The sequence below is a fragment of the Boleophthalmus pectinirostris genome, unplaced genomic scaffold, assembly GCF_026225935.1.
Source record: "Boleophthalmus pectinirostris isolate CB_2022bp ecotype Guang Dong unplaced genomic scaffold, ASM2622593v1 HiC_scaffold_9, whole genome shotgun sequence".
NCBI lineage: Eukaryota > Metazoa > Chordata > Actinopteri > Gobiiformes > Gobiidae > Boleophthalmus > Boleophthalmus pectinirostris.
In genome coordinates, this window is record NW_026571541.1 from 30186110 (window position 1) to 30212413 (window position 26304).

The 26304-nt window shown below is 38.3% G+C and overlaps 1 protein-coding gene across 1 annotated transcript in view; it reads right to left on the reverse strand.

The window, feature by feature from the left end:
- Nucleotides 1-26304, reverse strand: part of LOC110175100 (glutamate receptor ionotropic, kainate 1) — a 45652-nt gene that overhangs the window by 5081 nt on the left and 14267 nt on the right. Inside the window, 12 exon segments of the mRNA XM_020941215.2 lie at nt 1576-1799; nt 3768-3971; nt 5798-5911; nt 6355-6396; nt 7671-7778; nt 9785-9928; nt 11185-11358; nt 13296-13349; nt 16894-17075; nt 18487-18593; nt 18595-18742; nt 20357-20524. Of these exon segments, the coding sequence (XP_020796874.2) occupies nt 1576-1799; nt 3768-3971; nt 5798-5911; nt 6355-6396; nt 7671-7778; nt 9785-9928; nt 11185-11358; nt 13296-13349; nt 16894-17075; nt 18487-18593; nt 18595-18742; nt 20357-20524 (1669 nt within the window).

Genomic DNA, 26304 nt, shown 5'->3' on the forward strand with positions numbered 1-26304 from the left:
AAGTTTACAACGCTGCTGAAAATGTACTTTTACTTTTACACTGGGTTTTAACTCAAGTTTATTTTCTATAGTTTTATCTGTGTTCTTAGCCTTGTTTTATTGTGTTTACTTGTGTTTTTTCTTATTTAATCAGTTAGTTTTTATCTGTTTTGGGTTGGTACAGTCTGTTTTTAAATGTGCTACATAAATAATCCTTAACCTTAGAAGCAAGATGTTGGTAGGAAGTAAACAAGGGCATGTCAGTTTCACTCTAAAAGTTCTCCATTTGTGGCTGGACTCAGGTTAGGATAAACCCCAGAGCTCCAAATTGAAAATAATATAATATAATAATAATTCTGGATGGCGCCAAAACATCTTGATCACAAAAACAATGTCCAGATGAACATCGTTGAAACCATTATGGTTATGTCTTCGTTTCACCCTAGTTTAGTCTCACTTGTTAAAGACCCTGTACCTGATTTTTACGATGTATCTGAGCTAAATTTGTCCTGTCCTTGTACAGATATAATCGATAAGCAGCTCTTGAGGTCAAAATATGTTAGCATGCTAGTTGTTGTTGGTTTTACAGTCATGGCAAACTCCGCTCTTCTTAATCCGTGTCTCATTAGTTCATTCGTTTTTCAAAATAAAACCAAAAATAAGAAAATTTTCTTCAATATTTGTCTCCAAAACCAAACTGAAGAAATGAATAAAGATTTTTTTTTCACTTTTCAACTTTGTGTAAAGGCGTTTTTCCATTTCCGTGACTTAAACTGAGATGCCAGACTGAACCAGGACTGATCCATGACTGAACCAGAACAAAACTGGTCTCAGTCCTGGTCTCAGTCCTGGTCTCAGTCCTAGTCTCAGTCCTAGTCTCAGTCCTGATCCTGTCCCAGTCTGGTCCCAGTCTCAGTCCTTATCACCCAACAGTCTACGCGGGCACACCTCCGAGTCGGCCCCGACACTCCTGGTTCAGTCCTGGTTTAGTCCTGGTTTAGTCCTGGTTTAGTCCTGGTTCAATCCTGGTTCATTCCAGCATCGCAGTTTAAGTCACGGAAACAGGAAACGGGCCGTTATCCGTTTTTTTCATTATTCATTTAAACACAAAATCAAAAACTGAAAAACAAATCATTATCTGTTTTTTTATTTTGGTTTTAAGACAAATAATGAAGAAAATTGTTGTTTTATTGTTTTCTTATTTTTGGTTTTATTTTGAAAAACGAATGAAAGAATGATACACGAATTCTTCTTGCCGAAAGTTGTGAAAAATATTGGGGGTGAATTAAAAAAAAAGCTCAGAAAGTAAGTGAGGAATTCATTTTGAACCACTGCAAAAGTTTAAAATGAACCTGAAGCTGTTTTTCATATTTTTAAGACAGTAAAAATCAGGAAAAGCAGCTCTAAGTCCCAATTTACTCTTGGTTTAGCTCAGTTTAGTAAGACGAATATTTCAGATGTGGTGTTTGGTGCAGAAGGTTTGGAAATCTGTTGTGTAACTACAAAATATGATTGAGGGGCCCAAAATAACCAGTTATAGCTATATTGCGTTTCACTGCTACGAGACAAACATCCAAATCTCCCAAATGAGTTTACCTGGCGATGACGAAGAGCACACAGCTGACCCCCAGACAGGCCAGAAGCACGTACATCCATATGTCAGGAGAGAGCGGGTTGAGGAAGGAGAAGACGCCCGGGTTGGTGCCGTTGGGTTTGTGGTACAGGATACTGATACCAAGAGTCATGAAGGGTTTGGAGAAATCTATCACTTTCTCCCGCACATAGGTGATGGTGAGGGGCGCCACTGCCAGATCTGCCACCTGGAAACAACAGAGGGTTTATGTCATGAGTAGTAGCACACAGTAGTCATATTTTGAGGTTTCTTGGATCAGGAATTTGTACTTCTACTTGAATAATACTGTTTTAAAATAGCTTTACACTTATTTCAGAACAATCTTTGACTACACCAAACACACATACACATATTTTACACATATTTTCACAAACCTTCAATGTCAATAGACAATAGACATTATTCATAAATCACAAAATAAAGGTGGATTTGATCATTACTGAACATTAATGAGGATATTTTATTGTTGACTGAGTGATCGTATCTTTCTGAACAATTCGTATTACTCAAGTTTTAAACAAGGAAAAACAGTAATTGAGCCAGAAATAAAAGGATCCATAAGTCACCTATTTGGACATTAAATGTAGCCTATTTCTTTTTCTTTTCAGTACTCAATTGAACCAGCAATATTGGAACAAAATAGTCAAAACCTAAATGCAAATCGTGACAAGACGAGCCAAAAAAACTATCTAAAACTGAACTGAAGAGAATTTGACCATGTAATCTAAGAAGGAGGACAAATTTTTAAAATAAATGACAAAACATAAATTCCATAAATTATTCAGATTTTTTGTTATAAGACATTGAGTCCACAAATTAGTCTTGTGGCTCAATGTTTTAGCAATTACCAACTATTATGCATATTATACAATTGTATAACACTTCATTTTTTGACACAAAAGTGAAAATATGTGTCAAAAGATGTCATTTTGTTTCATATGAACAGCCTGAGCTATTAACTATAGTCTAGGTCAAGACATACTGGTACATTTTCACAATTCAAAAGATTTTAGTTTAGGTAGTTGAGGAACATGGATGTTTCAGCAAAGACCCCATTACACCGTTATCTCAACAGTAACCACCCTCCACTTAGTTCCAGAAGTAAATTTCGCATAATTTGTTTTTCCCACAGACTTTCAGGAAAAAAAATGAAAGTTTGAAAGCGTTGTCAGGGCTAATCAGCAATATGATAACGTAAAATGTACTCCTGTGAGCTTTAAGGTATGTTTTAATGTTACCCCATCAAAAACAGACCTGGAGTTGTGTTTTGTTTCATTCACAAATATTTGAGTAACACTTTATTATATGTCTGTCTACATCTCCAAAGCTCAAAATACTGTGTTCCACCTTGTGATGCCATGAAGCAGTAGTTTTCTAGCCTGATTCATCAGCGGGTCTGACCTTGCAGCATTAGGATACATTCACTCGACGGTAGACGGATACTTTTTTATTTATCCAATCGCTGCTATTTGGTCGTGATGTATGTAAATGCGCCAAATCCCGTAGGAAGAAGGGCAATAACGTCTTTCCCCTTGATAAAATTCACCAAACATTCTCTTTGTTCCTGCTTTAAATCCTCAACCTTCGGAAATCGTTGTCAACACAAGAATGTTTGGACTTCGTCTACATCCATCTCAACCCCTTTGTTTACTGTTGTGCTGTACCACAAAAGGGACCCAGACAGGCGCTTGAGTTTGACGTCATGGCTTCACAGCTCTTCACTGATTGGTCGGTGCACGGTCTACAACTTCTGGGGTTCTTGCAAACCGTCTAGTGTATTCCAATTCCTGACCTAGTTCGCTGGATAGAAATGAAATTGAGCGGAGGCACAAGGTGGCGCCAGCCTGGCTAGTAGATTTCAAGTTAACAGTTACATTTTTGCTTTTTTTTCTAATAGAGATTTGCATTTCCAGGGTTGTAACAAACAGAAAAGGAAATATGCAGAGAGGAATAAGCAGGATTTTTGTGTTAAACATATGTGAATGAAACAAAACACAACTCCAGGGATGAGGTTTGTGATGAAGAAACAACATTATAACATAGATCAGAAAATAACATAATATGGATCCTTTAAACATTGACAATTAGTAGTGAACACTGACTTAAGCTGCCTGTTTTGGTTTTATTTAGCCTCATGTGTTGTGTTCATACTCACATGATCGATGAGTTCTCGCACCATGCCGTTCCACTCCCCTTTGTCGTTCTGAGCTCCGTATTTCCCGTCAGACACTAGTTTGACCTCGTAAGAGAAGCCCAGGATGTTGGACAGTTCTTTGAGCAGGTCCAAGCAGTAGCCTTCAAACCGGTCGTTCCCATACAGAGGCTTGTCCGACTTCTTATACATCACATAAGGGTTTTCCTGCAGGCGTGTTTGAACAGAGGCAAAAAATCAGAAGCAACATTTTATTTGCTGCTAAAATATTGCATAATTCTAAAAATGAAGATAAAAAAGACACTGATAAAAAGCTAAATCAAACCTTAATACATTTTTGAGTTTTTTTGGTTTTGTGTGTGTCCATGTAAACACAGTATCCTGATTTCAGTATCCCGGTTATGAGATACAAGGCTCCTCTTATTGGAATATTCTCATAGTATTTTCTCAACATTGGTGCTGTACTAAGCCTATGCAAATTGAAATGACAAATACAGTAGGAGCAAGAAGTTTCCCCACCAGGGCTTTTTAAAACATATTATTTTATACCTACAAACTGCAAAATGAAGCAGTCTATTTATCCATAGCAAAGGATAAATTAAATTCTGTCAACAGGTTAAAAGCTGTTTTTTGTTTGTTTGTTTGTTTGTTTGTTTGTTTTTTGATTGATTACATTTCACAGCTCTTCAGCTTTGGACAGACACTGGAGGACACTGCCTGAAGTGAGGAGCTAACTACACTGAAACTACTCTGAAACTAACACACCTACTTATTTACAGTTTATCTTAGTTAGCTAGGTCTATTGAGGCATATGAAAGGCAGTGTCCACCAGAAATCTGAACAAAACTGAAGAAGCAGCTGTGTGACGTATTCAATAAAAAATAAAAAAGTTGTCCATTTGACAGAATTGAATTTCTCCTTTGCTATGGGTCCTACCTAGCCTGATTCATCAGCCAGTTACACTTCATAGAAACCGTCTGACTATTTGGTTGTGATGTATGTAATGCTCCGCCAACGGTGCTAACTGGTATTAAGCTTTTCCCAAATCCCGTAGGAAGAAGGACAATAACATCTTTTCCCTTGATAAACTTCAAACATTCTCTTTGTTCCAGCTTTAAATCCTCGATCTTGGGAATCCTTGCCAACACAGAATATTTGGCTCTTTGCTGATTGGCTGGTGACCAACTCACACTTCCGGGTTTTTTTACGAACCGTCTTGTGTATTCTGATACCTGACCTAGTCGCTGGAGAGAAATTAAATTGAGGGGAGGCACTAGGTGGCGCCAGACCAGGACGACTGGTCAACATCATAGTTACCACTCTAAATATCCAGGATACTCTGACTGCATATGTATACAGCAGGAGTCTCCAACTTGCATCTCGGGAGCTACCAGTATCTCTCCACCCCCTTCCAAGTAGCTCACCAAGGGATTTCTGAATCATATGTATTGTGCTGGATAACTCAAATTTGATTGATTAAATGCCTATTTCCATTGTAAATTTATATTTTTATGCCTAACTTTGTACACTGATAACTGGATAATGGGTTGTGTTTTATAGATCTCTACCTGTACCCCGTCTGAGGCTTACTGTGGCTCTTATATTTCCCCCTTTCTGGCAACCGCTGAAACTAGTAGCTCTCTGGCATTTTCATTTTACAGAAAGTAGCTCACAGGAGGAAAAAGGTTGGAAAGCCCTGGTATACAGGGATATGAGTATCCCGGTTTCTGTGGCTGCATGTAAACATCATATCCAGAATACTGTCACACCCAGGATAATTACGGCTCATAATCAGGACACTCAAGCGCATGCGAACACACTCAGTGATATAAGACTAGTACCTAAAAGTGCATAAGATTGGTGAAAGCTCTAAAAAGTTCAAAAAGTTATTGTTCATTAAATGTAACCACAGGAGGAAAAAAAAAAAAACAAGAAAAGGGTCTAAATCTGAACTAGTGTTTTACTTGTTACCTTTAGCTTCTCACCCCATGAAATATTAATTATAAAGTCTATTTTTAGTGTTTTTTTGGTACCAGAATAGTGGTGACGATGAGTGTCCGGTTGGCCATAGAGTCCGTCACGTTGGTAGAAGCGTCCTTGTTGTTTTCTGTCAAATTAAGGCCAGTGTTGGAATTCCAAACTCCAATCTAGATATAAAAAATACAAACGAGAAATTAGTCATGTTGAAACTGAAGATCACAATTATAATATTTTATCAGAGGAAGGGCCATATGCCAGAAAGAAGACAGCTAGCACTTGCCAATACAGTTTTTATTTTGATTTAAAGTTATTGTCAAGTAGATTTTTACACGGCAGATCCTTTATTGTAACTGAGGCTGGGATCTACCAACTGTGTTACTGACTGTGCCACAAAATCTATATTATCATTAACATTTACATGGTAAGTTACTTGGATCCAAAGGTGTTAATCACTAATCTTAAATCAATATGTAAATTAAAATCTGTGTAAATTACTGTATGAACTGACAAGTGCTATTCGTATTTTATGGACAGAGAAAGGGGCAGAGTAAACAAGTCCACAACACCACTGGGTCCTGGGTAAACTCAAGTGTATTAGCTCCATACAAACCTTCTTCCACACTTTGTTCAGACGGTTGGTGCCTGGGTTCGGCTTGTGGAAATAACAAGGACAAGTATTTAACACATGCAAAATTGTCATATATGAGTAGCTAAAGTCCAGCACACCAGACCTGACCAGTCCAGAGAGCAGACCAGATTACAGATTAAAGTCCAGACTAGAGTCCAGACTTGTTTAGACTAGAGATGCCAGACCAGAGTCCAGACTAGAGACCCATCTTGAGTCACAACAAACAAAGCTTGGACCACCAGAGTCCAGACCTGAGATCAGTCCTGACTTAAGAGAAAAAAGTCCAGAGTCCAGATCAGAGTCATTAGTTCAAACTCAAGTCCAAATTAAAGTCCAAACCAAAGTCCAAATGTTTTATATTGTATCGATATCATGAAGCACTTTGGTCACAAGTGTTGAGTGTTGTAAAGGGCTCTATAAATAAAGTTTGAAGTTTGATTGATTGATTGATTAAAGTCCTCTCCAGAGTCCTCTCCAAGAGTCTAATGCAGAGTCCAGACCAGAGATGAGTCCACAGTCTTTGGTAAAAACATGAATCCAAAATCCTGTCTTCTGTTCAGAGCAGAATAGAGACCACAAACGAGCCAAAAGCAGTGTCCTAAGTCTAGAAAAGAAGCCTGTCCACGAAATAGTGATAAAATAATAGTGAAATAGTGATAAAATCTTTAAAACTCTTGGTCATATTGTGGTGATACCATCGACTCTGCTGTTGGTCAGCCTTTGTAAGACTTTGACTGAATCACAGCTGAATTAACCAATCACTCTCAGAAGAAGCAGATTATATGTATCTCTTAAAGACAACAGGAAAATATTAAAAAGTGTATACGAATCATGACAAAATTGTAATCATTATCTGGCTTCATATTGCCCAACAAGAGTCCTTTCTGGAGTCCAAACTAAAAAGCACACTGTAAAAAACAATATTTAAGTAAGTTAAAATGACTTAAATTGATAATTAAATTGACTTTATTTGAGAAGATTCAATTTGACAAGTAAAATTATTTACCAATGGAATACTGTAAGTGTCTTTTTCTTAAATCAAGCAACATTCGATTTTGATTCAAAGTGCAAAAAGTTGTTGTTTTTCTTATCTTCAGAGTAACAAGATGTATTTTCATATTTCAAGTACAAAAAGTCCTGTTCCATTGGTAGATCATTTTATTTGTCAAGTGAAATTTACTCAAAACCTTATTTAGAATCCAGAATCAGGCTCTCCAGTCCAAATTCCAGTCTGTTTTCTTTAGAGCTCTGCTAATGTCACAGCCTTTTGCTTTGGTGTGTTAGGGTCCGTGCCTCACCTTGCCCAGGCCGTCCTCCTTCAGGCTGATCACGTCCAGGTCAAACTCCTTCCTGAGTCCGTCTGTTTTGTTGATGATGACCTGTCCTGTCAGACCGCTCCACTGCGTCTGAGCCAGAGGAGCACAACAAACCTGCCTCAGTCCTCCACATGTTAATGACCAGTGACTAAGTGAGGGGTAATGGGCTCGTGAGCACTGGCCTGTTGTAAATATGTAGTCTGGGGTTATGTAATGGAAGAGGATTTGATGTGAGGAGGCAGCAGTGAGGGGGCGAGGACACACTACAGCTGGAGAGACATTTAAAAAGAGGATGAAAAAATAAAAGTACGGTCAACTAAATACATTCAAACTAATACGCACTGACGCATTGTGGAATAAAGTTAGACTAAACCTAAAACACTTAAATCAGGCTTACTGTCATAAATTATATCTCAGCTAAATAAGCAACTATTTTTCTCATTTTAGCTAGGCTCCTAAAAACACATGGTGATTTGACCGATTTTATTCACATTATTACAGTTATATAATATATTAGTACGAGCTGCTGAATAAAGTAATATATAGTTTTGCTTTATATCTTTTTATATTTAAAGCAGCACTTTCTGGAGAAGGCACATCACCTAAAAGTTTCCATGAAAAGAGAAACTTAAAATCTTTAGTGGAAGATTAAAGCCAAGGGAACAACACTTCCATGGACACAAGCAGGAGGAGGCACTCCCCAGCCCAAGTGCGAGTCAGGTTTGTGGAGATGCAAGTCCACTCATAGTAAGGACACAATAAAGACATTAAAAAGAAGTAATTTATATTTAACCTGTAATGTGTATGTAGGACGTGAGTGGGTGGGGTTGGTGGGGTATAAAAAAGTAAATTTGTGAAGAAAAGTAGAAAACAAAAAGTTGGAGAAATCAGAAGTAGCCCTGAGTTATGAAGCAGAATCCCTCTGCTTATGTCATCAAAAGTCCATCCAGAATGCAGAGGTAATTCACGCACAAGGAAGATCTTTTTCTGACACTTTGAACCTTTGTTTCACGAAATTATGTTGTGTTCTTTTATTTGTATAAGTCTGATTAGAAGTAGTATTTCAGAAGTTGCCGATACGATATATATCTCGATACAGTGAGCTTTCGATTCAGTGCTATGTATTTCAAATCGATTCAATACGGTTCATTAAAAATAAAGACAAAATCATGGCTATGATACTAAAAGTCTTTGTTAAACCACTTCTCATTCAAAGTTCATATGAAACACAAACATTTTAATCATCAAAACAGTGAAAATGTCAAATGTGTTGCATAAACGAGTTTCCTTCCTCTAAACAAGCAACAAAACTGTAGCCCAGTAACAAAATAATTTAGTAAAACATACACAAAAAATACTCTTGGCGATATATCGATACAGCAGCCCACGATATCAATACTGTATCTTCACATTAAACGATACAATATATCGATATTTCAATATTTTTGCACACCCCTAATTATAAGTATTATAGTATTAGTATTATGTAGTGTCATTTTGGAGTTTTGGCCCTTGTTCAACCTGGAAGTATTATGTATTTATATTATGTCAGATGCCCGCTCTCCTGTAATAAATTCTGGACTTTGTTTTCATTGATCATTCTGAAAATTGTACGATTGTTTCTTTGTTAAAATGTCCATTAAATAAAAAAAACTAAAATTAAAATTAAATAAAATGGTGAGGTCTTGTAGCAGAATATGAATAGTTACTGTATGAATGACAGAGTGCGTGACTTAAGTCGGGAGAGGGAGCGATTAGATGCATGGACTTGGCCTTATGTCGTACTTGTGAGAACCAGGCTGTAATTCTCTTTAAATCCTCCGCACAATCTACAGTGTGGTGTCAGTCAGTCACACAAGTCAAAAGTGTCTTGCCCATGGACACAACAGCTGAGTGCACTTGTAAAAGCCGGGATAAAACTGCGAACCTCCTAGTTATAAATCAGCCTCACTACCACTCTAACCCCTGTTGTCTCATATTGCCCACTTCCATTTGCTCATTCACTCATTCCTAATCCTCCTCTACTGCTTGTGTCCGTCGCGAGGTGGTGAGGGTGGGGATGTAGGGTGGGAGCAGTCGCCCATGGGTGCACTCACGTCTTTGAGCATGTTCATGAAGCGTCCTCCGAAGCGCCAGGGTTTGTGTCGGTGGCACTGGAGCGAGCTGACGGTGATCTGGGAGGCGCGCTGAGAGGCTGTGGCCACCATGTACACGGCGTCGTACATCAGGGCGGCTTCAGTCTGGAGAGCGGCGAGCAGAGGGAGGGACAGGTCACACGGAATCACATCAGAATTAATGTGTTGTTTTTATTCAAGTCATACATAATCACATCAGAATTAATGTGTAGTTTTTATTCAGAAGGTTAATTCTGTTTGATTAGGTTGAGCTGGTTTGAATTAGTCAAAGTCCAAGAAGGATTTTTAAATACATTTTGATTCAGTTTTCTTATATATGTTCCAAAAAATTGAAGTATTAAGAGGTAAGTAGCTTGAGGTGTTATTGTTTTCAGTAACTACAATCACAACTGAATGAACCAGGGACACATAAAGGTTATTATTATATGGAATATGAAAGCTCTCCAGAGTTCATGCCGGGTTTACATAGATTACAAGTGCGGTTCGGGTCCTGGTGCAGGTCCTGCAGGATTTACAAAGTCATTAAAACCAATGCATCCAGTTATACTGACCTCTGCCACACTGACCTTTGACCTCTGTAGAGTGCGTGTGTGGGTGAGGCATGGGTCTGTCGAAAGAATCTGCAAGAAGTTTCCACTGACACTACAGCACCTGAAGCGGTTTTCAGGGCATTAATCGTGTCATCACATGAACATGCTCGAAACTGCACTGCCTTGGCCAAATACACACCACAGTTGTCGTAGATGGTGTAACAGGCAATCTGCAAGTAACCCACTAAACCCAGCTTCACTCACTGAGCTACAGAGGCTGCACTAGCACTGACTCATGATTGGCTGTGACCATTCGGATCAGAGAGTGGCATTTTAGGTTTAAACCAACTGGATTTCAGCATTGAAGTCCAAGTAGAATCCCTCAGTCGTCCAGGCAGAATCCATGGCAAAGGAGAAATTCAATTTGTCAACTGGACAAATGTTTATTTAGGTTGAAATAAATAAATAAATGTTTGTCCAATTGACAAACTACTTTGCCAACAATTTATAACATAAATATATGGAACATCATGTCCAATGTTTTTGTAATTAAGAATAAATCAGCATTACAATTGTAAAAACTATATTTGATTTGAACATTTACCTTGAATCTAGGGATCCAGATAGGTCATGACTCATGTTTATGAATTTCTAAATCATTATTGTACATTCTGTCCTTTTACAGTCATGACAGAGGCTCACACATGTTCATAACGTGGTTGATTATAATCCAAAAAACTTAGGGAAATGTTTTAATAACTTTGTGGTTTATGTAGTTTCAGAATATCTTCACACTGAGACAGTACATAGAGGTGTGGTCAGGACCCTCACCGTCATCATGCCCTCCATCATGCCCATCTCCAGTTTGGACGGCGCCTGCATCCTCTCCATGGCCCAGCGCTCCACCACAGACGCCACCTGCGGGTCATCGATGTTGAGAAGCCTGAAGCCCGTCATGTTCACCCCACTGTATCGGTACGGCTCCAGGTCCAAGGCAAACAAGTCCTGCATTGGAAGAAGAGCTGTTTAATGTCGTACTGTGGAAAATTCCAGGCAAAGCAATGACATGTCCAAGCAGGTGACGGACCCCCAACCAGAAAGTTACATAGTGCATCTTTAAAGCTATTAAAATGCAGTTATAAAAACTTTCCAGCTGTGAAATGTGGAAGATTAGTGTTAAGGTGTCCAAAAAGTAACTCACAACTATTGAATAATGAAAAATAAAGAACTTTAATACAGAAATAATACTGTTCAAAGGGATTTTAGTATTCTTACATCACTTTTCATTTCTGAAAATTGTTTTTGGAGATATGACCTAGTGACCAGGATAAAGACGAGCTTGATTAAAAACGGGAGCACTATGGAATTTGGCCAAGTATTACAAAACACACCGGTTTTCTTTCCACATAATCAGGTTTATGGGTGAGCAGCCCAATGCACAGCAGATAGAAAACTGATACTCCAAAATGTCTTCCATCAAGTATAACCAAGTATAATCTCATATCATAAGCAATTTGATATGATATTTGATATGATTCAGCTATGGATCAAAAACAATACAGTACAATACAATATATATTTATGCTACAGACTAAACATTAATGGTAGTGAATAAGAGTTTTTCAGATAGTGAAATGAGTGTTATAAGGCTGTATGATACACAAACATCTAATATATAATTTTATATCTCAGAGAAATACATTTAGTTATTTTTGCAAAAGTGAAAAGTGAATTTGTGATCTTTACTTCAACTTAACATGCATTGTGTATCATTTCAGGTGGAGGGTCCATCAGTTACTTTTCTCCATTGAGATGTTATTGCTTTGTCTGGAATGCTTCACAGTATGCTATTAAACCATTCTATCTTCATTAAGACCAAACCAGATCAAGTTACAGGTCAGATCTGTGAAGAGGCAACCCCACTCACAGTCAGAATGTCGTTTTTTCTAAGTATTTTTGAGCTATAAAACCACCTGTAATTGAATAAATGTGAGGTAGAGCTGTTTAATGTCATACTGTTGAACATTCCAGGCAAAGGAAGCCCCTTTCCTCCAGTAAATAAAAAATAAAAGCCTCACAGAAAGTCATAATTATGAGTTTAAATGTCATAATTACTAGTTTTAAACTCATAATTAGGAGTTTTTGAAGCTGATTCTGAACCTGCTCTCGCCATGAAAGCACGTGGGCTGGGGCGACCATTTTCCTGGAGAAGCCTTGTATGAACCCACTACAAGGAAAAATGTGTAGTTATTTTACTAATTCACTTCACACTGTCTTCAAAATTATTTGCTATGTGCCCATACTTTCATCAGTGAGCAACGCAAAGTAGCCTGTGTTAAGTGCCCAGCAAAGATCAACAATTTCCGGCCAGGACCTACTCATTCATGTGGGATTTGTGTGGATATCTCTCACTTTCTTGTTTTTTTTACAACATTCACAAGTTAACAAGGATATGGAGCTATGTGAAGATGTCCTGAGCTCCTGGAGGACGGTCTCTCCAGGAAAATGACCCTGTGCTTGCATGACAAGGGCTGGTTCAGAGTCAACTTTAAAACCCATAAGTATGACTTTAAAACTCATAATTATGACTTTTTTCCAGGCAGATTAATGACATATTAAGAAACAAGCAGGTAGCAGACCCCAGACAGAAAAGTTACATAGCACACCTTAAAGATAAATTTGTACGCCTTTCTATGTATTTTAAAAGCTAAATATTGATATCAGCAAATACTGGTTATCAGTCACAGCAGCAGGACAAACACTGGATGTGGATATTGAAAAAAATCCAAATTATCTCTACCACAAACCCATCTAATCTTGAGTTTTGTTCCATTTGTAAGAAAAATAAGCCCAAAACCACTCAGCTCACGTCTATGTAAAGTGCTCAGAGGTATTTATTGTTTTTTGTAGGAAGCTGTTTGTAAGGAGTCTGTTTTACTCACCAGCGTGGTGAAGAAGAAGTGGTAATACTCCGTCATCATGCCCATGGACAGGATCTGAACAGGAACAAGGAACAAAAACAAAACTGTTAGAGGCTGTTTCTCCTGTGTAAGAAGTAATGTGTTATAGACTTAGACTTAGACAAACTTTATTGATCCACTAGTGAAATTAAGTAAGTAGCAAAAAAATCTACTGATGTCAATAAGGCATAATTACATAAATGTATATGCACAAGTAAAAATAAAATAGAAAAATTAGTCATAAAAATAGCTCAACTATATACAAAAGGTCATAAGGAAAACCGTGCAAAGATGAAATGATGATTGATAGGACATGGGGTAAAAAAATACCATAAAATAACAAAAAATAAATAAATAAAATCTTAAAGTGCAAACAAAAATAACTTAAAAAGGTGGAGGTTTTCAGGAAATTTTCAGAAGCTACTGTGCCCCTGTTGCCACTCTCTCAGAGCCTGTGTTTTTATTCTGAAATCACAAACTATGTCTTCAGCAATATCTCCACTCATTCTGCGACATGTATTTCCTTTTTGGTTTACAGTATCACTATCAATATCAAGAACCTGTATAAATGATACTGTACAAAACTATCACATGCTGAACTGGATATATTAGATGAAATAAAAAATGCACATCAAAGTTCTTGTAGAGGTGCAAATGCAAAGAAGAGCAATTTAAACGTGAAAAAATGCATAGCACACTCAGATGGTTAATGTCAAAAAGCTTTTTTTTTTTTTTTTAAATAACGTCTTGGCAAACATGGACATAGTAATAGTCAATACTACAGAGTTTATAATTACCTGTTTGATATCTGTAATTATATAACTCACAGGAACAACAACAGATGAGTAAAATCATTCACAACTGGCTTTCAAACATTCAGTCCAATCAAGGCTCAGTTGGTAGAGGGTAGAGAGAGTGTATGCAGCAATTGGCCTTAAATCTCCAGCAGAGGCTGATGTTTTGTTTGAGCCAACTACATGGACACTTACAATAACTACCAAGAAGACCCTGCACAAAACGTGACTACACAGCTCTCTTATCCACTAAAATAAGGTTGTGGGTGAGCTTGTAGTAAATTTAAATCTATATCTTCCCTCCGTCCGTCCAAAATATCGGCAGTGCTTAACAACCATCGTTTTTTCTGCATTCAATATATCAGTAAAGGGGTCTTCTTAGGCTACCTTCAGACTGCAGAGCTTAATGCTTAATAAGGCTTTTGGATTTTTTTGTGAAATCCGTTTTTTTTGTGAGGTCATTCACATTTCCAATTAACTGCAACTTGTATGCTTTTTTGTTATAAGGAGGAGATTGAGAAGAAGGACAAGGTTTTTGGCCATGGTGTTTTGTGGGGCAGTGGCAGCAACATCCGTAGAAAGAAATGTGTGGGTGCAGAGTCGCAGCCAAGAGTGGGGGGACTGCTTTGTGCTTCACTGCTTCACTGACACAGAGTTCATACACAATTTTCGTATGACGAGAAGAACGTTTGTGTACATTTGTCTGTGCCTACTTGTACCACACTCGCGAGAGGAAACACATCTTCACCGGCCTATTTCAGTGAGAAACTGAGTACGTTTTTGGATATGTATCGGTTTTAGGAGCACATATCCAAGTGGCCTGGGTCACATTCGAAAAAATCATATCTGTGTCGTTCAGACTGTCATTAAAAGATCAGGTACAGGTCCCATAGGGGCAAAAAAAATCGGATTTAGGCTGCAGTCTGAACTTGCCTTAGCAACAGTGTCAGCGATTCATACTGTCATTGTGTCATGGGGCAACCCATTTCACCAACCTTTGCCCTGTATGAATGTGTGATGCTTTTAGTCACAAAGGCTGAGGTTTAGATCTGCAGCCTTCCACACTACAACTGTGGCTAAAGAAGCAGCTTAATGACACCGAATGTATAGAGTAAAGTATTCATAAATTTAGCATTTGAGTACCTTAAAATGCACTGTGTAATTAAAAAATGAAAGATATTACTATACAAAAATCCACACACATCCAATTTGTGAACTTGGTACCCAACAGCTCACAGCTACAATAATCTGAAGAGGGCTGTGACATGTTTAACACAATTTGGGGCTGTCCAGTCTGTAGTTCTTAGCACATTTCCAGCTTTATTTTTTTCATTATATTGTCTCCTTTTCTTTTGCCTGCAGGTTTTCACTCAAACTACCCTCATATTCTGTCGCTAATAGAAAATTTGCCATATTCACTTTAACTCACAAGGGAAATAGTTCCAGCTGAGAACCAACTTTTCACACCAAGAATCAATTCACTGGAGGTGTGACTGTGGCAGCTGCTCCGACATGATAGAAGTGCGCCTCACGGAAATCGCACTGGAATTCAAGTCCATCAGGAGCTGGTAAATTGGTGTTTTAAGCTCCAAATGTGCGGTAAGACAAATGGAAATGAAATTCAGATATGACCCTGTGATGATCTGCTAATCTGGAAAGAGAGTGATTCTTAATTTTTGAGGGATTTTTTTCTGTTTAATACAACTCACACATGCTCAAACACACATGCATGCTCCAGCGTGTGTAAAAAAAATCCTCGACTGTATATATCTATATATAAGTGTTCTCATATATTGTAAGGATGTAAAGACAATCGAAATGTCGTGATACTGTATCGTCGAAAGTCTGTCAGTAATATCGTGGGCCATCACAATATATCGAATCTCAAGTCTCTTTGCTTAAATTCATTGTTATGGTGCAGCAATAGTTAAAAGAAACAGAGCGAACTACATAGACCATGATCCTTTGCTCTGTTTCAGTCCAATTTCCGTAATGAAATAACCGTTATTAAGCACTTTTAAATCTTAAATCTTTGGTTTATGACAGAATGAAAGGCTTGTCAAGGCATTTTTAAAGGAAAAAGTAGTATATTCATAGTTTTGTTAGGCTCCACAAAATATTGCAATAAATATGGAAGCATGAGATGGATATCGTGAATATCATACAGAGAAATTTAGGTATTGTTACAGCCCTAATATATTGTTTTATGGATAAAATTGTGATATAAAGACCGGGATCATGTACAGTTGGTTAAATTGAGCAGAATGACAAGGCTGACAGCAGTATTTTCAGAGAAGGGGGCCACAGTTTTTCAAAAGAAAGTGAACTGGGGTGGTTAGCAGGTTTGCTCCACCTACAGTATATAGACAGTCTATGGTACCAATAATGAAACAAATAAACAACAAGTAAATTAGTGAAAAACAACATAATAATAATGAATAATAACACTCTTATTTCATGTTGAAAATTACATTATTTTTATATGTAAACAACAAAATTGTCTGATTTTGTTCAGATTTTGGTCTGAATGTCATTTAAAAAGATCACAAAGGTCTCGAAATCAGATAATAATCAGATTGGAGTGCCTGTAAACAATGCCATTGTGTTTTCAAAACTGTGACAGAGTTTTGTAAGTCAAAAGATTGTAACATAACAACTAATTGTACTTGAACTGATGACAATATCTAAAATCACTAATTCTGTCCTAATATTTGCTGTCACGTAAAAACAATGACTGGAGATATAATTGATATGAATTATGATGAACTAAAGTGTATGACAGTGACCTGTTTGAGCACATCGGCGGAGGTCTGGTAGGAGCAGTCGAAGATGACGTAGAACTCTTTGCCCTTCTTCATCTCTTTGAGCAGCGGCCGGGCGTCTTTACTTCCTGTGGGCAGCTGTCGGATTTTGATCTTGATGCTGTACCTCGATGGAGCTTTGATCAACTCTTGCAACCGAATTAGTCCTGGAATATAAAAATGAACACAGCTTTTGTCATTCAGTCTAAGCCCATCTCAGCAATAAAATGTTCCACTACTTGACAACATTTTCGTGAAATTATACTTGCTCTTATGTAAAAAAAAAAAATACAACTGTTTAAATCTGTACAAATTTGCCTGCATAATTGTACACATAAATGTACTGTATCTGACATTGTAAAATTGTAATCGTAAAATGGGGGTCCTTCCTCACAAAATTCTTCATGGACCAGACCACATTTCTTATATTTATGTGTATTTAAAAGGGTTCTCAGGTAGCTAGAGTTGGATTGCATAATAGTTTAGTAATAGGCTCTATTCACGTTACGTCAGAAAGCAGGAAGACATTTGGACAGATGTGATTACAACTTCCGGCGTGCTCTGTTCCGGCCATAAGTCTGACAAAATTTTGGAAAAAATTTGAAAATGGCCCAATTTTTCTTCATCTACATGTCATTGTAGCACTCCGTTATGTTCGGCTAATGAACAATTACAACCACACCTCATTTGTCGATCGCAAGCCCAGTGTCGGGAAGTTGTAATCGCATCTTTCCAGACGTCTTCCTGGTTTGTGACGTAAGCGTGAATAGAGCCTATAGCATAACCTCTTATTATCCTTCACTGGAATCGTCTCATCCCCAATTTGAGAACCACTGCTCTAAACTAGGGCCCCATCCACACTAGTTCGTATTCGAGTCGTTTTCGTTGCAGATGCAGTGTTTGTCCACACTAATCCGATGGAAAACGGCTCCAGAGACGGAATGATCTGGTCATTCATATATACGGTCTGTGCGTATGACCTGCAGATGTATAATCTCTGAAAAGTTTAACATGAACCATCTTCAACGCGACAGAAGCACTGAACAGACTCACCATTAGCAGAACACCCCTCTGTCACAGAAAGAACACTCACATTCCACTGAGTCATGTCATTTAGTCCAACAGAAGCTGAACCGCATCAGCGCACAATAGCGGGTTGTTTTATGAGCGCTCAGTTTATGCAAATTAGCCATGCGGTTTTAAGTTTCGTTTCTGCAAAATGTAAACAAATATGTGCAAAGCTGTGTGGATAGGGAAGGATTGCAGACATAGAAACGAATCTGGATGAAAACCGTTTCCAATAAGGTGATTTGTTTCTGTGTAAACGTAACCTAAATTTTACATAGGGCTGTCGCATTAACCACGTTATTGCATCGGTCACTCCTCACAAGGGCTCAAGTGATCATGGTAACCGCATTTTGCATTTTAACGAGGCCTCACACAAGTGCCCAGAATAATTTTACTATTCAGCTATTATCCCCTTCAAAACTGTGCACTGAGCTCCTTTTCTTGCCGCTCCACACTTGAAACAGATTGGAAAGAACATAACCCTGCTTTGAACCGTTTCAATGAACTCACCCGTAGCGTCCTCATAGACCACAGTGACGGTCTTCCACTTGTAGTACTGCACAATATCGAGCACGGCGCGGCTGATGGACGCATACTCGGGGAACAGGTTGACGTAAACTGTCCTTGTTGTCCACAGATGGGTGCTTCCAGCGCGTCTGGATGTGAGGCACTTCCAGAGCGTTGCAGATGGACTGGACCGCACTGACCGAGGAGCTGTGAGACGGGCCGAACACAGCGCCCACGCCCAACGCCAACTGGTCACAGGCTGATGGAGAAAGGACACGAATGATTAGCGTAAGACAAAAACAATACAGGTAATTAAATCTGGGAATCACAATACGGCAAACTATTAATTACAATACAGGAACAATTACTGTACATTTGATATGAGATACAAATACATTTTAAGCAGTATTACTTTATAAAACCACTACAGTATGCGCACAGTTGTTTATGAAATTGCTCTTAGCTCATGTGTTAAAATGTTTCTCTATTAATCTGAAGGTCAGCAGTTCAAATTCCACTCCCAACATTAATAGGGAGAATAGTCTGATTCACTCAGTGTGTCCTTCTGCAAGACACTTTACCTGCCTTAACCCCAGTGTCTATTTAGACTCGTCCACATGGGAGAGCATTTTTTTTAAATTTTTTTTTAATGTAAAGCATTTTAAGTGCCCACTGGAAATAAAAAGGGCAAAATAAACATGCCCATTTACCATTTTAAATCATGTAAAAATATTGGAACTGCATAATGATGCTACTCGAAGTTTTGTTGTATTTTGTACAATGACAGTAAATCTAAGTCTAAATCTACCCCAGTGTAAACATAAATGCATTTTGTTTAAGTTCAGTATAACCCGCATCTGAGACACTTTAATTGTAACAGGTCAGTTTCTGCTCTACCCCGATTTTCCCCACTTCCTTTAAGTTACGGGTCAGAGTGTCACTTCCTCCTCCTTCGCTCCACTGTGGCTGTGGCGTGGTTTGGCATCGACAAACAAACATTTCAAACTCACAACCTTCATATCCAAGCACTTCCATACACATTTTATTATTCGGGTTGTGCATGGGGAGATGCTTTGAGTCCAGAATTCAAAGCTCAAGGTTTTCGTTATGGACTGATTCATCACAAAATCAACTAAACTGCATCTTTCAACTCAACTAAGACATACCCTAATGGCGACCTAATTCACGGTAGGAGAAACCCACTTATTTTTTTCCACCTACCGAACCCTGGACTAAATACTTTCAACCTGGATTACATTACCTTGGATTAGTTTGGACCATACACACAAACTGCAACCACTGGTTTCCTTCCGCTTAATCAATACCCTGCCAGGATTATATTTTGTTCTAGGTTTGCTGTGGTGTTATCATTTGCTTAATTTATTTCAATATAATTATAACAAAACTCTAAAAACTGGTCAGGTCTGGTGTCTATTCACTCATACTCGGGCTCCATAAAGGACAAATCTTCTGATGCTGCTAAACTGTGTAGCTGTAGTCTGCCCCTTAGTCCTAAATTTTACATCAGCCCTTTGTGTTATATAGTGATCACTACATTACTTGATCCCAGAGAGACACATGTGGATGAAAATGTGTGTGCATATACATAAATAATCTGTTGTAGCTATCTAATATAAAGGTGGAGTAGAGAAAAGTAGGGTGTTTGTTGACAAAAAAAAAAAACTTGGTGAACTAAAGACACGCCATGTGCATCAGTTAATTGACTAAAAGTGAATTCATGATGATTAAAATCTGTATACAGGGAGGTAGAGAGTGAACAGCATCTTCATAAGTGAAAAGGGAGATTAAACTGCTCATGAAATTCCAGATAACAACCCCATTCGTTCTCCTTTCCGTTGTCCCCACTCCTCACCTCTCCTGGAAGCCTCAAAACTATCAAACAGGTTGATCCTCTGAATGTCGTAGGTCAGCGTGGTGTTTGGCATGAGCGTCCGGTTACGGTTAATATTGGTGACGGCGAATTTAAAGGCCAGCTCCTCCACTCCGATGGGGTCATTCTCCAGCGTCTCAAAGATGCCCCCTGTGGACGCACACGGCAGTACAAATCAGTATTAGTATCACAGTTAATCTCCAAATCTCGGCCACTTGTCTAATTCCAGATTTGAAGGTTACTGTTGTTGACAATTGCATAACCTTGTTTTTCTTGTGGCATAGAAATAAGACCTGGGAGAGATGGTTTAATCCGGCTCTGCTTGGACTTCCCCTCCTCTCGTCCATTTGCATGACCTGATATGTCGTACTGTCTAACTGGAGAACAGGCTTGTAAAAAGTAGTGAAAATCTAATATTGAAAATAGACTCCTTTGAACAAGTACAGATACTAAAAACAGGTGACAGAAATTAACTTCATATTATTATGTTATTTTTTTCAGACCAAGAGTTTGTTTTCATACCTGATAATTTCAACCTCCTCAGTGGTCACATGATGTTGCTGTGACATGTCCGCTCAGCTGATTTAAACAGGTTTTGGCACTGTCTTGCTACCGGTGGAGGAAGGATGACAGTGCCATCTACAGTCTGACTTCCTCAGGACAGTATCCCAGGTGTGTGAGAGTAAAAAAGCCCCCTCATCCTGGTTTAAAGTCCAATGGGCATGTCTCTGTATTTCCATTGCAGACACAGACATTTACATCGACAGTCTGGGGTAATAACAGATTTGCTTCAGGTATTTTGTGGAGTGGGTGAGACTGTTTTTAGTGGCAGGATAACTATGGCCATTAACATGCACTAGCCTAGCACCAGCGACCTCTGCAAATACAAGGACTGGATAGAATATTTTAAAAAGTGTCTCCACACATCTCCAACACTCTGGCTCACTAGGATATGAGGTCCTATGTTCAAAATTCCAGACTGTCCCTTTAATCGATATTTGTTGTCCTCTGTTCCAATGATGTTTGCTCCGTCCCAGTCCCTTATGTGGTTCTGTCTTTTGCTTTTTTACTCTCACACACCTGGGATACTGTCCTGAGGAAGTCGAACTCCACATGGCGCTGTTGTCCTGCCTCCACCGGTAGGAAGACAGCGCCAAAACCTGTTTAAATCAGATGATCGGACAGCTCACAGCAACGTCACGAGACCACTTTGAGGAAGAGCGCTAGTGATCAGTCGAAAGTGTCAGGTATGAAAACAAACTCTTGGTCTGAAAAAAATAACTTAATAACATAAATTATCGGAAAACCAAATGATGATGATCTTGAGCTGTATCAGAACAAGTAAGAGCACATAGACTAGTTTACGCCCATGGACCACTATAAAACCTACCTGGACAACTGAAAGATTTCACAGATACGATATACAGTAAGACCATGGTAATATAAAGATTATTCTAAAGCTATTCAGGAAAGATTCATTTCTGGCCTGTGAATGTGACCTTTTTGTATCGATACCTGCTCAAGTAAGTATCTAGTTTCAATACTAACTGACACTAAATTGCACAGATGTAAAAACACATGGTAATATAAAAGAAAGTACTATGATTTAATGTTGAAATTCACATTCTACTGTCTAATGAAAGAGTGTTTTAAATGATCATTGTGGTATCAGATTCAGTATCGTGTATCAGTATTTGTATGGTGGTATAGTAGTTTGAAATTTTAGTATCATGACAACATAAGTCTATTTCTGTAATCATCATTCAAAAATACAACAATTTATAATATTCTAGAGAAATAAAACCATAAAAACTGCATTTGTGAATTTAATCACATTCACTGCAGAAAGACAAATACTGAATCTTGTTATTGGCTGAAAAAGGACCATCCCAGACCACACACACGCTCGCTATGACAATGTCTGTTTGTGAAATGAGAGATTCTCGACACAGAACGGAAACCACATGACTGTGAGCTGCCCCGAGGCGACAGTTGCAGCCAGTGACTGCACCAGCATTGCCGGGATTTTTTTTACCTGACAAAAACTACATGAGGTAATTAACGAGGACTAAAAAATAATGAATGCACATTTTATAATGATAATGAGATCCAAGCTCCTAATGAATCAGTTTGGGTTTAATGTATTCCTCTTCAGTCGGCCCCCTACTGCAGTTTTACGCACATCAGACAAACCATCTATAAACTATATAAAAGTATCCAAGTAACGTGTGATGCATTGATCTGATTACGACAGTTGCCTTAATGGTTTATGTTTGAATATTTCAATTAGAATAAAAAAAACATTTATGAGTTGGCCTAAATCTGGGCTAAAACTAAAAAATAACTTAATAAAGAGTCAGGTTCATGCACAGAGACAGATCTGTTCAGTGTCGTCCTTAGTGTGATGAGATCTGAGATACAAACATGTCCACGCTAAACTGCATAATACTGTGTGTCCAGAGGAAAGCCCGCACAGTGCTCTACAGCGACAGTATGAAATAAGACTTCTCACTCACATGTGGATTATAGAGAAGAGCAGCCTGTCTGTCACACGTCCGTCAGAGCACAACTGCAGCAGACATGTTCTTCTATGTGAGCAGAACAGTTATGGTGTGTGCGTGAGTGATGGTGGTGGTCGGGGGGACCGATGGCACCAATTGGCATGGCAGCTGCGCTTCTGTCAGTCTGCCCCAGGGCAACTGTGGCTACAACAGTAGCTTACCATCACCAGGTATAGAGTGAATGAATAATGCTGAATGAATAATGTTGAATAATGCTCTGTAAAACGTCTTTGTGACAAAAAATGTCTGTGAAAAGCACTATACAAATAAAGACTTACTTACTTATGATTTTAGTGCAATAAGCCACTTTTCTGGTGCAGGGTTCACCAGCGCTTTTCTCAGTTGAATTGTATTATTTTCCCTAAAACACGCCACAGACATTAAACATACCTATCTTACTTAATTGCAAGTGTTTTAATTGACAAAAATATCTTGAAAAGCCCTAAAGTCCTAAGGCCCGCACAGCTTTCAGCGTTACTCATTTCATTTTTCATTTTCTGCAGCAAGTGACTGGAACCACCTTTAACAGGCTTTAACACTTAGTTCATTTTTACCTCTGTCGACTTTTAAAAACTCCATCCAGAGTATTTTACAGGATAATTGCACATGTTTTTAACACTTTCATATCTTTAACCTGCAAATGTTTTACTGTCTTATATCTCTATTCACTGTTTCATGTTATAGTTGATGTGTAAGTGTTTTCTGTTTGTGCTTTTGTTTTATATTGCCTCTTGGCCAGGTCGTCACTGTAAATGAGAAAGTGTCCTCAAGTGACTTACCTGGTAAAATATTGAATAAATAAATAAAAAAACAAAAAACATGCAATTTACTGTGAACGAGCCCACCTCTCCACAGATCTGACCTGTATTAGCCTGGTGGCATCCTCTGCATGTCTCCGAGGAGAGAGATAAGTTTAATGCCTTAATGTGAGTTATTTCAGCATCTCCACTGAGACGGGCGGGTGCCATCAGGCTTTAATATCAGCCAAATAAAATGTAGACTGTTAGAAAAGTACAGAAACAATATTGAGGCTTCATTTAAAAATAATCATTCAAAAACAGGCACTGAATGATTTTAAAGCAGCTCATGTGGACAACAAAGAAGTCTGCTAAGTAGCAGTAGCAACATGAGGCATTAGCTTTAGCATTTAGCTTTTTCAGTTCATTAATCGTGATTCAATATTTTTGTAAATGGAGTAAACTTAGATGTCATACGCTGCTTTTTACACACACATACAGCTATATTACAAATGACAAAGATCACTGTATAATGTAGGACTTAAGATGCTAATTAGCCTATGAGCTACATGCTAACTAACTAACTAACTAGCTCAGTTAGCTCTTACCTAAACACAGCAGCCTGTACACTGATCATGATGACCTGGTCTGACAGAAGACAGTCCATGTGAACCATTTGCAGATCAAATAATATACCGTTATATTCACTTTAACATTTTCTAGTTTTGTTTTGTGTCTTGTGTAAAAAAAAGTTTGAATCTGTGTTTACCAAAATGAGGTCTAGCGCTGCCTGGTGGACAGTAAGAGCACAGCAGGGGCAGACACAAGTTGGATTAGACACAGGCACAGGCGACTACTGTAATATTTGTTTAAAATATGACTTTTTTCTAAATTATTTATTTGAATATATTATTTTTGTGGTTTATATGACTGTCAGACAGGTGGGCATGACATTGGCTTTTTTTTCCTACTTATTTTATTATGTGAGTAAGTACCATATTTTTTGCACTATAAGTCGCACTGGAGTAGAAGTCGCACCAGCCAAAAAATGCATAATGAAGAAAAAAAAAAACATATATAAGTCACACCGGACTATAAGTCGCACTTTTTGGGGGAAATGTATTTTATAAAATCAGGGACCAGGAACCAACATTTTATCTTGAAAGGAAAGTTATAGTAAAAGTAAAACAACAGGCTGAACAGGTGTTAATATGTTGACGTAACATATTAACAATTATTCAGATAACTATAGCATAAACAACATAACATACGTTTACCAAACTCTCGATCTCACTCCAAATCACAAAATCCTCGGTGTCACTTCTGAGCAACTCTTTGCAACTTTGGTTGTCACTGAAGTCGCTTTGTCATCCAGTGACTTCCAGGAAAGTTGCATGGTGCACCCTCCCAGTTGCCGTGAAGCTGTGTTCTCCTTTCCCACTTTCTGCCAGTCCCTCACAAGTTTCTCACTCACTCCAAGCTTTCTTTCTGCTGCTCGATTACTGTTTTCTGCTGCATATTTCACTACTTGCAGCAGGACAGTGGCTTTTCTGCAGAAGATATGCGCAGAAAACTGATACACAAGCCTAGAGCCTCTTGCAGCTGTCAGTCTGAAAATTTGAATATATGTCGCATCAGAGTATAAGTCACAGGACTACCCAAACCATGAAAAAATGTGTGACTTATATTCTGAAAAAATACGGTAAGGCTTTATTTATATAGCACCTTTCACATATTAAAAAAAAAAATCACAAAGTGCTTTACAGAATGCAATAAACAACATGTACAAAAACAGAGGAATTACAGACACAGTCAATCAAAAGCTTGTCTAAATAGCATTGTCTTGAGCGAGTCAATAGAGCCTGCCTCACGGAGGGCTAGGGGTAGGGCATTCTATTAATTTGGGGGCCACAGACTGAAAGAACTGGTCCCCTCATGTTTTATAGCAGGTCTTTGGGTACCATCAAGCGGCTCTGACCAGAGGACTGGAGGGAACATTTGTTTCTTGCAACACTCCTTCAGATATAATTTAGTTTGTTTCATTTTTGTGTCTCTCCTTTGAAAATACCCCCCAAAGATTTCAAATGTGAACACCCTTTTTCATACACACTGATGCTGCCATGTCTGTGTACCACTCAGGCTACAATCAAAACTGAGTGGGGATGTATCTATTCTACCCTGTAAAATATAGAAACAGTGAGATTTTTGTGAAAGATTGGGTAAAATCTAGACTCCTTTAGAACAAAAATAGCAGCTGATGCCTCATTTGCATCTTGTTGTTGACCCCTAATCACATGCTAATCATATGCAACCAGCAAATTTAAATTTGGACTATACTAAAGCTTGTAAGCAGACAGCAGAATTAGTCCTAAAGGTGGGAAAATAGCTCATGACCACGTATTGACTTGTTTTACATGTATGAATGTAACAAAGTAAAAGCAGTAAAGGACTGTACTGTATGTAAGTATACATTTTAGCTTTTTACTTTTACTTCACTACATTTGAGAGAAGCTATCTAGTTTTTTTATTATTATTACTGTCTGAGACCTGCTGAAAAGGCTGGGAGTAAATTTAAACACATTTGTAGTTTGAGCAAACAAAATATACAAATAAAAACAGCTACAAAAAAATG